Source organism: Zootoca vivipara, chromosome 4 (genome assembly GCF_965207765.1).
Source record: "Zootoca vivipara chromosome 4, rZooViv2.hap1.1, whole genome shotgun sequence".
NCBI lineage: Eukaryota > Metazoa > Chordata > Lepidosauria > Squamata > Lacertidae > Zootoca > Zootoca vivipara.
Window position 1 is genome coordinate 98025043 of NC_142587.1, and position 16196 is coordinate 98041238.

The following is a 16196-nucleotide window of genomic DNA, read 5'->3' on the forward strand; positions in this document are numbered from 1 at the left end:
CCAGAAATTGGGAAAACAAAAATGCACCCAGCATAATGGATTGGCAAACTTTAATGATAGAATATTTACAGTTAGCAAAAACCACTGGAAGAATAAGAGGACAAACGAAACAAAAAAACACAGAAGGAATGGAGGATGTTTGATGAGTATTTAAATAGTAGTGGTATACCCAGAATCCTAATGGCAGACTAAAGTTGAACCTGACTTTCTTAAGGGGGGGGCGAATGTAGATGTAAATTCAGAATTGTGTGATAAAATAAGGTTAATATGTAGATTACAGAGAGAATAATTGGAAGTTATCACAAAGAAGGTGTGGATTGTACATATAGAGAGATGTAATTGTTTTCTTTTTGTCTTTTTTTGTATACAGATTGTTTGTTTGTTTTCTATATTAGTATCTTTCCTTCCCCCTTCTTTTTTTCTCTCTTTTTCTTTTTTTTCTTTTATTCTTTCCTTTTCTATTTTCTTTTTGTAAAATGTTATGAGAGAGAAGAATATGAAATATATGCATGTTGTACGTCTATGTTTCTAAAGAAAGAAATTAATAAAACTTATTGTTTTAAACAGAGATTTGTATTTTTATTTGTTATAAAATTCAATAGCCACAGTCTCACTTTCCATCAAAGAATTCATACAGGGGAGAAACCCTATCAGTGCTTTGAATGTGGAAAGAGCTTCAGTCGGCGCTCCTCTCACTTCATACAGGGGAGAAACTGTGTGTGGAATGTAGAAAGAGCTTCAGTCACAGCCACAATTTCACTTCCCATCTAAGAATTCATACAGGGGAGAAACACTATCAGTGCGTGGAATGTCGAAAGACAGTGGCGTTCCTACCCCAGCTGTCACTGGGGGCGGCGCCCGTGTGGCGCCCCATACGGACTGCACACACGCGGCACACCTGGGGCGGCAAAACCGGAGGGCGTGGTGTCGTGATGTTGCACGCATGCCTATGACGCTGCGTTGTGGGGTAACCCCCCCGATTCCCATGCCTCGCTCGGGGCAGCAGCACCCGGAAAAAAGACTCGCTCGCCGCAGCAGCAACTGGCTTCCAGCTGCCGCGGCGGTAATCAAGTCTTTTTACTGGCCTCCGCCTCGCCGAGTGAGACTTGGGAGTTGCGGGGAGGGACCACCCCACGATGCAGCGTCGCACGACGTCTACGTAGACATGCGATGGTGACGTCGTGTGATGCTGCGTCGTGAGATGCCCCTGCCCCCGTGACTCCCAAGCCTCGAGTGGCGGATGGCAGCCAGCAGCATCGAGGCGGCCTCTCCGTGATGGCGGCCACCGTCGATGGGTGCGGAAGGGCCAGGGCGCACTGCCCGCCGCAGAGTGGAGCTCGGGACGGCATGCCCCCCCGCCCCCTGTTGTGATGCCCCTGTTGAAAGAGCTTCGCTGATAGCTCCAAACTCACTTCCCATAAAAGAATCCATACAAAGGTCGGAAAAACCATTATACACCTTTAGGAGCCAGGTAAATCGGCACCTTTTTAACCAGGCCTTTTGCTGTTTGACAGCTAATGCCCTTTTAAAGCGTGGTGTTTTGTGTTTTTATGTTTTTTATGTTGTAACCATCCTGAGACACGGGGTAGGGAATAGGCACCACCTCTTAAAGGCCTAGGGGTCTTTGCCCCCCCCCCAATAAAATCTTTAGGAGTCCACCCCCCAGTTTTTGTGTGGTTTTTCCCCCCAACTGCAACCTTTTATTCTTCCACAACTTGCCATACAATTTCTCTTTCAATTTGCCCTCTTTAAACACACACACACACACACACACACACACACAGGTCATGAGGAAAACAAAATACAAGAAAATATAAACGTGGGCAGGTCCCATCTTTGCAGGCCAGACACAAAAGTTGCTTTAAAGCAGGGTTTCCCCAACTTGGGTCCCCAGCAGCTCTTGGACTACAGTTCCTATCATCCCTCCCTATTGGTCCTGAGCACCCCAGAGCCAGCTGCTTTGGCCCAGATTTTGAAGTCGGCCAGCACCAGCAGTCGGGGAGTCCTGAACTCCGCCTGTGAGACCAGCTCTGTCAGCTCAGGCAGGGAGACCATGGAGGGCAAAGGAAGCGGGAAGCACCCCTGCTAGCAAGCACCCCTCAACAAGACCCCAACCCCAGAGTCTGTTCAGCCCCCTCCGCTTCTTGTAGCTGGAGTCCGTCTGGGCGCTGCCCTCCCAGGCCAGGTGGGAAAGGCCTGCCAGGCAGGGAGCAGGTCCTGCAGGACTCCCAGCAAGAAAACCTGGGAGGTGAGTCTTGGGCAAAGAAGGGACAAGGGAGTTCCCTGTCTCCAAGGTGTGGGGCTTACCTTCTTTTGGATTCAGCCAGAAGCTGGCCAACTCCAGCTGAATTACTGTCATCTGCAGAGGAAAGAAAAATCCAGGTTAGATGATGCTATGAAACCCACCTTGGATGGGTGCAAGAGAGCAAGAAGCAGCCCCAATCCAGGAAGGAAGGGCCTCCCTCTGTCTTGGGCCCAATCCCTTGTCCCAGAGGACCTCCCTTGGCCCTGCAGTCTCCTGGGCAGAGGTGGAAGGGCAGCATCAGGAAAGGGGGCAGGAAAAACCTCTGGCCTCATCCTGGCCCCCAGTATTCCAAGAAATGAATGCATGAAGGCAAACTACTTACTGTGAACTGGGGAAAGCTTTGGGCAAAGGACAGCAGTGCAGAGATGCTGCTGGCCGCCAGGTTTATGGTCTCCCCCGGACTCCCCGCTTTCTTCAACGGTGTCGCTTTGGAGAACCTTTTTTTTTTTTTAAAAAAAAAATATTTAATATAAAGATCTTTATTGCATATTAAAATTTCAAAGACATACAGAAAAGAAAATACATATATATAAGAAAAAACAAACTTTACAACAATTCAAAAATATCAATTGATATAACTAAACAAACTTAAGAATCTAAATGCTCCAAGCCTTGGATATAAGGAACCGGAAAGAAAGAGAACTAGAGAGAGGAAGAGAATCGAGCAAGGAAAGTATCTAAGGTAAGTCGGTGTGGGGGGCGGGAGGGAGAAATGAAGTGGGATAGAAGGAAAAGGGGGGAGGGGGGAAAGAGATAAATAGACGGGCAAGAGTTGATGAAAATGGTTAAAAGAAACAGTGCAGAATAAGATTTGACTTCCAAACACTTATAACCGGTTTCATTTCGTAATTAAATTCAATTAGGCTTCTCCTTCTTATCATACATTTAGCTAATTTCCTTTTCCCATTTCTTTATTTCTTATCCACTTGTGCCTCTTAATCTAAACATATCACCAACTTTGTGCTGATCTTTTGTTTATGAAAATACTCCTCTACATATTTCCACTCTTCTTTTACATTTTGTTTAGGTGTCTTTCTAATTAAAGCGGTTAATTTCGCTAGGGTCATATATTCTGCTAGCTTTATATACCACTCCTGTATGGTTGGGATCCTATCTCCTTTCCAATTTTGGGCGATCAGCGCTCTGGCTGCTGTGCATGCATAGAGGAGAATGTTCCTTCTGTCCCTCGGTATATCCTCCGGGATCATGCTCAGCAGCAGGATCTCTGGCTTTTTTTCAAATGTGAACTTAAGCATTTTTTTCAGTTCTTCGTATATATCTGACCAATAATTACTAATCTTGTTGCACCCCCACCAGCAATGATAGAAATCACCCAATTTCTCTTTACACTTCCAACATTTATTTTGTTCATTTCTATAAATTTTAGCTAATTTAGCTGGTGTCAGGTGCCATCTAAATGCCATCTTCCATATATTTTCCCTTATTGCCATGCACGCTGAGAAATTTATATCATTCCTCCATAATTTTTCCCATTGTTTTACATAAATTACCCTCCCTATATCTTGAGCCCATTTTATCATTGTATGTTTAACTAGCTCATCTTTCATTTCCCACTCAAGTAAAAATTTATACATTTTTGCCAGTTGTTTCCCCTGATTTTCTAATAAAATTTCCTGCAATTTTGATCCCTTTTCCTCAAATCCTACTGCTTTATGTTTCCTAAATATGGATTGCACTTGGAGGTAATGTAGCCAGCTCTGACAATATTGGTTAATCTGATTATATGGTTTAAGCTCATACTGGTTATTAATTTTCCTAATCAGTTCTTTGTACGTTGGCCAATTGCCCCCTTTAGGTTCTTTATTTGTCGCTGACATTTCTAGCGGTGAAATCCACCAGGGGACTTTAGGTTCTAGTAAATTTCTAAATTCTTGCCATATATCGAATAAGGGTTTCTTAAAGACATGATTAGTAAATGATGAGTATTCTTCTCTCTTTTCTTTCAATAGGTGTGCATGCCAACCTCCGATGTTCCTGAAGCCCTCCAGTTTGAGTAGTTCTATATCGTCCAACAGGAACCATTCTCTCATCCAACACAAGCAGGATGCTGCATAATACAATTTCAAATTTGGGACTCCCCAACCACCCCTTTCTTTTGCATCTGTTAATATCCTAAATTGAACTCTTGCTTTCTTACCTTGCCAAATAAATTTGTTTAGATCCTTCTCCCATGTCTTAAATGTGTCTTTTTTAATTTTTATCGGCAGCATTTGGAATAAAAATATCAATTTTGGTAATATCATCATTTTAATTGCGGCGATCCTTCCTGCAAATGTTAAATTTAGTCCCTTCCAATTCTCAAAATCCTCTTTTATTTTTCTCCAAATCTTATCATAATTATTATCAAATAAATCCACATTATTATTAGATATAATTATTCCCAAATATTTGGTTCTTTTCACTATCTCCCAATCGCTAATCCTTTGTATTTCTTCTTCCTCCGCCTTCCTTATATTTTTGATCATCAATTTGGTTTTCTGATTGTTAACTTTTAATCCCGCTACCTTCCCATAATCCAATAGTTTTTGTTTCAATTTAGGTAGGGTCTCCACCGGATCCTCCAACATTATTATTAAGTCATCAGCGAATGCTCGCACTTTAAACTCACTTTTCCCGACCACAATACCCTTGAGATCTTTGTCTATTAGAATATCCTTCAACAAAAATTCCATTGCCCATATAAATAGTAAAGGGGACAATGGGCATCCCTGCCTCGTCCCTTTAGATATTTCAAACTCTTTTGTGATATCCCCATTGATAATCAGCCTTGCCATTTGTTTTTTATAGATTGCATTTATTCCCTCCATAAATCTACCCATAATTCCTAATTTTCTTAACGCCTCTCTCATAAATTCCCATGCCAAGTTGTCAAAAGCCTTTTCGGCGTCTAAAAATACAAAGGCTGTTTTCTTGCTAGGGCTCCAATCTACATATTCGAATATATCTAACAGCACTCTAATATTGCTAGACATCTTTCTTTGGGGTAAAAATCCTTGTTGCTCTTTGCCTATAACTCTATTCAAAACACCTTTGATCCTATTTGCCAAAATTCCCGCGTATAATTTATAATCAATATTCAGCAACGAAATTGGCCTATAATTCCCTAATTCATCTCTTTTCTCTTTATCTTTAGGGATCAGGGTGACAAATGTATCCTGCCACGTCTTGGGGAACCTTCCTCCCTCTAATATTCCATTTACCATTGCTTTATATACTTCTCTGAGTTCATTTTGCAACACTTTGTAATGTTTCCCGGACAAACCATCCGTACCCGGTGATTTTCCCAGCTTAAGTTTATTTATCTCCTCGTCTATTTCTTGGTACGAGATTGGTTCGTTTAATTTCTCCAATTCCTCCATACTTAATTTGGCTCCATTAAATTTGTCAAAATATTTCTCCAATTTCTTTTTACTGACGCCTTCCCCTTTATACAGTTTGCTGTAATATTTCACAAAACAATCTTGAATTTCTTCTGGATTGGTTTTAATCCTTCCCCCATCCTTTATTGCTATAATTTGTTGTTCGCTTCGTCTCTTCCTTAACTGCCAGGCCAATAACTTGCCTGATCTATTCCCTAGTTCAAAGGATCTTTGTTTTGCCCACAAAATCCTATTCTCTATTTCCTCATCCATTAATTGCTTCAGATTATTTTGTAGAATTTTCACCTGTGTCATTAAGGTACTGTCTTTCGGATTTTCCCCCAGATCTTTCTCTTTCATTTCAATCTCTTTTTTCAACTTCTCTAATTTTTCCTGTTTATCCCTTTTATATCTGCTTTTCTGCTGTATATACAACCCTCGGATAAAGGCTTTGCTGGCATCCCATACCGATGTTATATCCATCTCTGGCGTTCTATTAATTTGGAAAAATTCTTTAACCAATTCTTTTAAATTTTGGACAAAGGTCTCGTCACTCAATATCCTATCATCCATTCTCCATCTTTTAGTGTTTCTCCTTTCCTCTTTAATCTTTAACATTATCGGGTTGTGGTCGGTTACTGATTTGGGCATTATCTCACATTTTTTGACTAATATTGCTAGGTCAGTGGAGATCCATATCAAATCTATCCTAGAGGCTGATTTCTTAGCCTCAGAATAATACGTAAATTTCCTCTCCATTGGATGTTTGAGCCTCCATATATCACTTAACTCATAATTATCAGTTATCTGAAAGAAGATCTTAGGCAGCTTACCTCCTTTTCTAGTAGCACTTGTTCTGTCTATATTGGGCATTACAACACCGTTGAAGTCCCCTGTCAAAATTATTTCATCCCCATCAATCACTTCATTTAATAATTGTTCAATTTTCAAAAAAAAGCCAGATTTGCATCCATTTGGCGCATATATGTTTATCACCATTACTTTCCCTTTGGGAGAGTAGATACGTACCCCTACCACCCTCCCTTCTTCGTCCTGAAATACTTTTTCTGATTTTAGATTCCCCTTTACATACGTCACTACTCCCCTCTTTTTCTTTCTCTTATCGGCCGATATATACTCCAACCCCAGTCGTTCGTTCTTTAAGACCCTTTCATGCTTTTTTACAACATGCGTTTCTTGCAAACAGATCACGTTCCAATTCCCTTTTTTTAATATATGTTCTACTCTGTTTCTTTTCCGCTTGCAATTTAACCCATTAATATTCCACGACACAATATTTAGATCCATGCTTAGATTATAGATGTTATTATTACTGATGTTATTATTACTATTTTTATGTGAAATTAAGTGTACAAGTATCTATATGTACGTGTATTTATTCCTCTTAAAAAATTATCTCCTTCTTCTTGATGTAACCAATTTTATTATCTTAATAAGAAAAAATATGAAGAAAATCACTACAAAAACTTCTACTGCTAATAGTTATATTCATCTCATCATCGCCTCAATAGGAATGCGGTACTTTACATATAATCAAATCTTAGTGGCTTGATACTTTTTCAATTCTCCTCCTCTCCTCCTTCTCCCCCACCCACAAGTTCCTTTCCTGCTCTCTCCAAAAAAATTTCTGCGTCTTCCACACTCTTTATTGTTTTTCTTCTATCTTTAAATGTAAATGTGAGACCTTCCGGAAACTCCCACACATACCAAATTCCCTTCGTTGTTAGGGCGTCTGTCAGTCTTTTATACTTTTGTCTTTTGAGTCTAAACCTCTTTGGGATTTCTTTAAAAATAGCAATAGTCTTGCCCTCTATCACCAGAGGTTCCTGTTTCTTTCTCTGGAGAATTTTGTCTTTTAGTAGTCCGGAGTTTAGGAATACCAGGCAGTCCCCGGGACCTTTAAATTTCTTGGATCGGTCACCTCTTACTCGATAAACTTTGTCAACGTCCAGCATCAGGTCGTCCTCCTTGACACATAGCCATTCTGCCAATTCCTTAACTAATTTCTCCTCAATCCTTTCTCCTTGTCTCTCCGGTACGCCTCTTAGTCTCAAAATCAGTTCTTTCTGCCTCATCTCTACTAGGGCAAGCTGGTCCGCCAACTCCTCCTGCATTCTTATCAGATCTCTTCTCTCTTTCTCATTTCGTTCTTGGGTTTTTTTCAGATCTCTACTCTCCGTTGTCAATTTGCTTATATTATCCTCTTGATTATTAACTTTGACATTCAGCTCTTTCACAGCTTTCTCCATTTCCTTACTTTTGCCAAAAAGCTCTTTAATTTGTCCCGTCAATTCGGAGATTACCTTGGAGTTGTTTTCTAATTTGCTCTCTACGGAATCTAATTTTTCATTTAGGGTCTTATTTATTTCAACAATTAAAGTTTTGTTCATCTCTGTCATCAATTCCTTGACATCTCCTAACGGGTCATTGTCATTCGCAAGAGATTGGCGTCTTCCAGCCACCGTCGCTGCTCTGGTTTTGGATCCCATAATCCTACGTCTTTCCCTACTTTTGGATTTCCCTTGCACAGATGTCCTATGTTTCTTCAAATTCTCCGTGATGTTTTCAGCTGAGCCCTAGTCCTTCCTTTGTGGGAGTCTCCTCAGTGGGGCCTCTACTGTGCCATTGGTTTTAAGCTGAGATTTAGGACAGAGGCATTCAAACTCAACAAATTTCAAAGTTCAGGATTAGGGGGTCTAGGACTGCGTTACTTCCCTCTGGAGGTATTGAAGGTCACAAAAATACAAGCTCAGAGGGTGGTGAGAAATCAGGGTGTAATTAGGTTGTATAGCCACTAGATGGCACTCCTACCCAATTCTCAAAGTTCTTCCACTTCCTTAAAGATGACGGAAGTCTACTCAGGCAGCTTGGCAAGAACAGAAAATCGCCATTTTTCCCGGACCACCTCCTTCTCCCCTCTTCGCCTATTCCCTTCTCTTTACCACGTTTTCCTTTTCACGAAGCTGTTACCTAGTCCCGCCACCTCCTCACCTCCCTTCTCCTTTTCATAGACACCGTACAAAGTCACAAATCACCGACAGTCCAATCGAATAGCGGGGGTTAGATAGCGCGGTCTCCGTGTCCCTCAGTCTCTCAGTCTCTCTGTCTGTGTTTTAGGAGCTCCATATAACACTCAGCACTCAGCACTCGATCTTTTGTAGCTCAAATAGTGATACTTTCTCTCTAGTCGCTCTTTAATCACAAGCTGTTGTTGCGGCCGCTCACCAGCCGATGATACAGTGTTTCACCAACCTTCCTTCTCCCTCCCCCCGGCGCTTCTCTATCCAGTCTTAGGCAGCGCTTTCAATGCTGCTAATCTCCTTCTTTCATTCACTCACAGATTTTTAAACCTCCGTTCTTCACGGGGGGGGGCCTTTTGATTAATTCCGAAGTCGGTGAGCTCCGGGCGCTTACCGGGCAAGTCTTCGGCGTCGCGATAATGGCGTCTGTGATTAGAAGCTGGACTCCTCTCCGCTGCTTCCACTGTCGGTGCCAGCCGCGGAGTTCCGTCCCTCTCGCCGCCTTTCTTATTTTCTGACGAAAACCCCGTGCTTCCGTCGTTCTGGGGGGGTCTTTGACGCTAAACACCCCCTCTTTAAACGCCACTATCCTTCCAATTAGTTGGGCTCAGCGGAGCTCCAAGTTTTCACGACTCGCTCTCAGGGCGCCCTCACCGGAAGTCTATCTATTCTTCCGCAACTTGCCATACAATTTGCCGTCTTAAAAATAAAAAAATAAACGCACACAGGAGTGGAAAAAAAGATATAACAAAGTTTATATGGAATGGTAAGAGACCAAGAATAAAGTACCAGCTGCTAACAGACAGGAAAGGGGGAGGGGTTCGCTCTCCCAAATTTAGAGTTGTACCATGCGGCAGCGGGCATAGTCTGGTTAAAGGAATGGGTAACTTTGAAAAATCCAGAAATATTAGACCTGGAAGGAGTGGAAAATCGATTTGGCTGGCACTCTTACCTACTTTTACGATAAGGTTAAGGTCCACAAGGGTTTCCTGAACCACTTAGTAAGAAAATCATTATACCTGATCTGGGTAAAATACAAATTTTGGAACCCAGGATCCCTTTGTGGACATCATCAACAAACGTTATAACAGTTAAGACACTAAATATGGAGATAAAGATCGCCACCTATCAGGACTTATTGGAAAAGAAACAAAATGAGCTAATATTGAAAAAATATGAAGAGAGAAAATAATACCTTTCGGACTGGCTACAATACTTTCAAATCAATCATAGGTTTAATCAGGATAAAAAAATGGGCATTTCAAAGGAAAAATCAAAATTTGAAAAAGAACTAATACTGAGTGATGGGAAGTACATTTCACGTATTTCACATATTTATGACCTGCTGTTGGAATGGGAACTCAAAGAGGAGCAGGTTAAACCAGTAATGGTGAAGTGGGCCCAAGACCTTGGCTACAATGTCCTGATGGAGCAATGGGAAAGACTGTGGAGGGTAGATTTAAAGTTTACCGCCTGTTATAACTTAATAGAAAACATCTTTAAAATGATGCACAGGTGGTACCAAACACCAGAAAAGTTAGCCAAGAAGTATAAAAATAAATATTCTATGTGCTGGAAAAAGGGTCTCTAATACATATGTGGTGGAATTGTCCGGAAATATGTAGGTACTGGAATAACATCTATGAAGATCTTTTAAAAATGTTAAAATGCACATTTAGAAAAAGACCGGAAATGTTTTTATTAAATATAATACCAGAGGATATTAAAACCACAAAAAGAATATTGTTATTGTATGGAATTGTAGCGGCAAGAGTCCTGGTCGCCAGAAATTGGGAAAACAAAAATGCACCCAGCATAATGGATTGGCAAACTTTAATGATAGAATATTTACAGTTAGCAAAAACCACTGGAAGAATAAGAGGACAAACGAAACAAAAAAACACAGAAGGAATGGAGGATGTTTGATGAGTATTTAAATAGTAGTGGTATACCCAGAATCCTAATGGCAGACTAAAGTTGAACCTGACTTTCTTAAGGGGGGGGCGAATGTAGATGTAAATTCAGAATTGTGTGATAAAATAAGGTTAATATGTAGATTACAGAGAGAATAATTGGAAGTTATCACAAAGAAGGTGTGGATTGTACATATAGAGAGATGTAATTGTTTTCTTTTTGTCTTTTTTTGTATACAGATTGTTTGTTTGTTTTCTATATTAGTATCTTTCCTTCCCCCTTCTTTTTTTCTCTCTTTTTCTTTTTTTTCTTTTATTCTTTCCTTTTCTATTTTCTTTTTGTAAAATGTTATGAGAGAGAAGAATATGAAATATATGCATGTTGTACGTCTATGTTTCTAAAGAAAGAAATTAATAAAACTTATTGTTTTAAACAGAGATTTGTATTTTTATTTGTTATAAAATTCAATAGCCACAGTCTCACTTTCCATCAAAGAATTCATACAGGGGAGAAACCCTATCAGTGCTTTGAATGTGGAAAGAGCTTCAGTCGGCGCTCCTCTCACTTCATACAGGGGAGAAACTGTGTGTGGAATGTAGAAAGAGCTTCAGTCACAGCCACAATTTCACTTCCCATCTAAGAATTCATACAGGGGAGAAACACTATCAGTGCGTGGAATGTCGAAAGACAGTGGCGTTCCTACCCCAGCTGTCACTGGGGGCGGCGCCCGTGTGGCGCCCCATACGGACTGCACACACGCGGCACACCTGGGGCGGCAAAACCGGAGGGCGTGGTGTCGTGATGTTGCACGCATGCCTATGACGCTGCGTTGTGGGGTAACCCCCCCGATTCCCATGCCTCGCTCGGGGCAGCAGCACCCGGAAAAAAGACTCGCTCGCCGCAGCAGCAACTGGCTTCCAGCTGCCGCGGCGGTAATCAAGTCTTTTTACTGGCCTCCGCCTCGCCGAGTGAGACTTGGGAGTTGCGGGGAGGGACCACCCCACGATGCAGCGTCGCACGACGTCTACGTAGACATGCGATGGTGACGTCGTGTGATGCTGCGTCGTGAGATGCCCCTGCCCCCGTGACTCCCAAGCCTCGAGTGGCGGATGGCAGCCAGCAGCATCGAGGCGGCCTCTCCGTGATGGCGGCCACCGTCGATGGGTGCGGAAGGGCCAGGGCGCACTGCCCGCCGCAGAGTGGAGCTCGGGACGGCATGCCCCCCCGCCCCCTGTTGTGATGCCCCTGTTGAAAGAGCTTCGCTGATAGCTCCAAACTCACTTCCCATAAAAGAATCCATACAAAGGTCGGAAAAACCATTATACACCTTTAGGAGCCAGGTAAATCGGCACCTTTTTAACCAGGCCTTTTGCTGTTTGACAGCTAATGCCCTTTTAAAGCGTGGTGTTTTGTGTTTTTATGTTTTTTATGTTGTAACCATCCTGAGACACGGGGTAGGGAATAGGCACCACCTCTTAAAGGCCTAGGGGTCTTTGCCCCCCCCCCCAATAAAATCTTTAGGAGTCCACCCCCCAGTTTTTGTGTGGTTTTTCCCCCCAACTGCAACCTTTTATTCTTCCACAACTTGCCATACAATTTCTCTTTCAATTTGCCCTCTTTAAACACACACACACACACACACACACACACAGGTCATGAGGAAAACAAAATACAAGAAAATATAAACGTGGGCAGGTCCCATCTTTGCAGGCCAGACACAAAAGTTGCTTTAAAGCAGGGTTTCCCCAACTTGGGTCCCCAGCAGCTCTTGGACTACAGTTCCTATCATCCCTCCCTATTGGTCCTGAGCACCCCAGAGCCAGCTGCTTTGGCCCAGATTTTGAAGTCGGCCAGCACCAGCAGTCGGGGAGTCCTGAACTCCGCCTGTGAGACCAGCTCTGTCAGCTCAGGCAGGGAGACCATGGAGGGCAAAGGAAGCGGGAAGCACCCCTGCTAGCAAGCACCCCTCAACAAGACCCCAACCCCAGAGTCTGTTCAGCCCCCTCCGCTTCTTGTAGCTGGAGTCCGTCTGGGCGCTGCCCTCCCAGGCCAGGTGGGAAAGGCCTGCCAGGCAGGGAGCAGGTCCTGCAGGACTCCCAGCAAGAAAACCTGGGAGGTGAGTCTTGGGCAAAGAAGGGACAAGGGAGTTCCCTGTCTCCAAGGTGTGGGGCTTACCTTCTTTTGGATTCAGCCAGAAGCTGGCCAACTCCAGCTGAATTACTGTCATCTGCAGAGGAAAGAAAAATCCAGGTTAGATGATGCTATGAAACCCACCTTGGATGGGTGCAAGAGAGCAAGAAGCAGCCCCAATCCAGGAAGGAAGGGCCTCCCTCTGTCTTGGGCCCAATCCCTTGTCCCAGAGGACCTCCCTTGGCCCTGCAGTCTCCTGGGCAGAGGTGGAAGGGCAGCATCAGGAAAGGGGGCAGGAAAAACCTCTGGCCTCATCCTGGCCCCCAGTATTCCAAGAAATGAATGCATGAAGGCAAACTACTTACTGTGAACTGGGGAAAGCTTTGGGCAAAGGACAGCAGTGCAGAGATGCTGCTGGCCGCCAGGTTTATGGTCTCCCCCGGACTCCCCGCTTTCTTCAACGGTGTCGCTTTGGAGAACCTGCGAGAGAGAAGAACATCTCAGTCAGGCCAACGCTGGGCCAAAGCTTTTTCTCCACACTTGATAAAGGCTGCTGCTCCACTCTGGGCAACCCTAAAACCACCCTGAGGTCATCAGGACACTTAACATGGAGTATCTGGAGGAGGGTGGCAGCATTGGGGGCCTCCGTAAGGAGACCCTCCAGCAGGCGGTGGAACTGACCCTTCAGATCCTTTGGGACAAGAGAGAAGAGGTTAAGTCCGGGATGGAATTATGTAAGAGCCAGGCAAAGACAAGCTCAAGACAAAGGACCTTCCTACCTCTGCTGATGATCCTCAGGCACACGAAGAAGTCCCTCAAACATGCAGAGCAGAGGAGAGACGCCAGCTCCTTCCGGGGGGCAGCCAGAGGGTGGCTCCGACCCCAAAGGCCAGGCTTGGCTTTCTACAGGATCGGCAACCCCATGCCCTAAGCTGGCACAAGCCCTTCCCCAAAGCCCCCCACCTCGCCATGGGGGTCCCTCACAACACTGGTCACTCACCAGAAGGGCCTCCGCTGTCCGGTGCTTGGACACCTGAAGGGTGTGGAGGCCTCTCAGGGCAGCTGCCTGGCAGCTCTGTGTCACCTGGAGCAAGAAGTCTAGCTCCTGCTCCAGCGGCTGAAACGGCAAAAGTCAGGCTGTCAGTTCCTCGAGTGGGGAGGGCGCCTCTGCATCTGAGAGTGCAGAGTGGGGGGCAAAGAGCCCGGGCAGTGGGGGGCAGCTCTGAGGGATCCTCTCCCTGCTCTTGTTTTCTCCAATACTCACTATTGCTGGGTGGAAGAAACCCAAGAAGAGGAAAACATGGGGACAGGTGAGTTCCTCTCAGAGCAGAGTCTTCTCCTGCACACTGAGGTGCACCCCAGCCCTTCGGTGTCCACACTTCCTCACCTATCACCACGGGCTCCTCTGCAGCGGGGCCACCCTGTTCCTCCACCGGCAGCTGAACAGGGCCCTGAACCACCTGAATCTAGATGAGAGAAGCAGAGGGGAGAGAGCGGCTCAGGAGCCCCAATGAGTGGGGTGTGTTTGTGTCTGTGGGGGGGGGGGCTGAGAGAGGAAGGTGGTGGAGTCTTCCTTGGAACCAGAGAGACTTCACCACCAAGGGTCTGGAGTCCAGAGTCTCCTAGCCAGCGTTGCTTAGCAACGGGCACATCACTTGCTTCAACTCTTCCAGCAACAACAAGATGACGGGACTCACCTGCTGACCGATTGCCAGCACACAAGGTTCCCAAACTGGTGGTCCTCTTGCCTTTCCCAAGCTCCAGAGAACACGTTATCTGGTGGTGGCCCAGCTGGTGACCTTGGCCTGTATCTTCTTCAAGATGACGTAGGATGGAACAATGCCTCTGCTCATCAACAATGGAATCTTCCAGGACTTTGCACACGGGCCCCATTGCATTCCTGGGAACTGAGCAGCCTTGCACAGTGGAAATTTTCATGCCTTGGTCAAAACAGCCCTCGCAAGTAGCCTTGCCTTCAGCTGTGGCAAAACAGCCCTTTGCAGCAGCAAAGCCTTGCCTAGCCATTCTGAGAAACTGTGCATCACAGGAAAACTCCAAAACAGCAACAAGCAACTGGGTGACACCCTGGACATTTTCAGCCTAATTGGCTCTGCGTTGTGCCAAAAACAACCCCCACCTTTGGGGTTGGGCATGCAGGGATCGGCCGTGGATCCTGGCTGACTGCCAAGTCTCCATTTGGGATCGTAGCAAACCAGCTTTCATTCCCATTTGTCCACCTTTCAGCAAAGCCTCTCAAAGCATTTGCTTCCTTTCTGCCCACAGCAGGCCAGCCCCCTCTTATCTCCCTTTTTTCCTCTTCCCTGGGAGTGGGCGTGACCACAGCATTTCATGCTGCGCCACGGGAATTTAACAGGAGTGCTGGGGTGGCATGCCCTCTGGCAACGATGTGCAAATAGGGCAAATAAAAACCTTTGAAGCTGCCATCATTAAGCAAACACTCCTCCTCTTTTCTCTTCGGGGCTGTCAGCAAACTCACGTTTACGTCGTATTCAACGGCTGGAGTCTCCTTCAGCAGACGGACCTCCGGAAGAGAAGATACCAGCGAGATTGATGCTCCTTGTTTGCACAGCCTCCCAGCTGGAATTTTAACAGCATTCAGAAGAGCAGCAACCTTTCCACAGCAGTTCATAGGCTTATGAAAGCTGAATTGATTGGATCCATAACCTGTCAGCAGAGTAGTAGAAGCGTAGCAAAAACTCCTTGCTGTGTTGCATACTTGTCCAGCACGCTTCCTTCGCGAAAGCCAAGCCTGGTTTTCTAAACGTCCTTCTGAAGTTTAGATAACAGCCTAATTGCAGCTGTGTTGCAGCGGAAACTTATCCAGCTTTCAGCGCCTATGAAATAAATCACTTTCCACTCCCTTGTTCATTAAAACAAGTAAGATTTATTACTTAAAACAACTTAAAACAACTCTAACCTGGGGAAGACAGATCCATCCCGGCTAGAAGCTTCAATACAACAGCGCAACATTGCTTACAGACAATCCCATATATCAGAAAGTTTACAACAGTACACAGACGGTTCCTGTTCCTGTTTACATGCCACATCACCAGTACTTCCTGTTATATGAGATCAACAGGCCCCATGTGATACAGGGCGACTGCTGAGCTATTATCTCCTCAGCTCACAAAAACTGGTGGCAGGGAGAACCATGAAGGCCACCTTGAGCTCCTGGGAGGAAAGTGGGCTAGGAATTTCCTAATAAAAGTGGATGGTGAGAGGGGAGAGAAAGGGGGAAGGTAGGGAAAGAGTGTGGAGGAGCTGAGCTCTCTGGAGAAGATTGGCCAGGTCAATTCCCAGAGAGCCAGGGCTGTGCCGGGGACCCCAGGATTCACCCCCTCCCCCAGGAGACCAGGAGAAAGGGAATGAAGTCTACTTACATCCTGACCATTTCTTCCAGGAATG

The 16196-nt window shown here is 44.8% G+C and overlaps 1 protein-coding gene across 14 annotated transcripts; it reads right to left on the reverse strand.

The window, feature by feature from the left end:
- Positions 1 to 10544: 10544 nt before the first annotated feature.
- LOC132592050 (uncharacterized) lies at positions 10545 to 15808 on the reverse strand. Of its 14 annotated transcripts, none has more exons than XR_015949804.1 (6): positions 14468 to 15808; positions 14035 to 14236; positions 13771 to 13887; positions 13136 to 13250; positions 12816 to 12867; positions 10545 to 11276 (listed from the first exon to the last, which is right to left on the reverse strand). XR_015949804.1 is itself a non-coding variant. In XM_088668869.1 (4 exons), exons 1-4 carry the CDS (start codon positions 14793 to 14795, stop codon positions 11089 to 11091), a joined length of 939 nt encoding a protein of 312 aa, XP_088524995.1. In that variant the 5' UTR covers positions 14796 to 15731; the 3' UTR covers positions 11064 to 11088. The 14 variants fall into 14 exon arrangements, 6 of the variants coding, with proteins under 6 accessions (XP_088524995.1, XP_088524996.1, XP_060130037.1 ...); XR_015949806.1 differs by having other exon boundaries at positions 15709 to 15792; XR_015949801.1 differs by having other exon boundaries at positions 15268 to 15756.
- Positions 15809 to 16196: the final 388 nt, after the last annotated feature.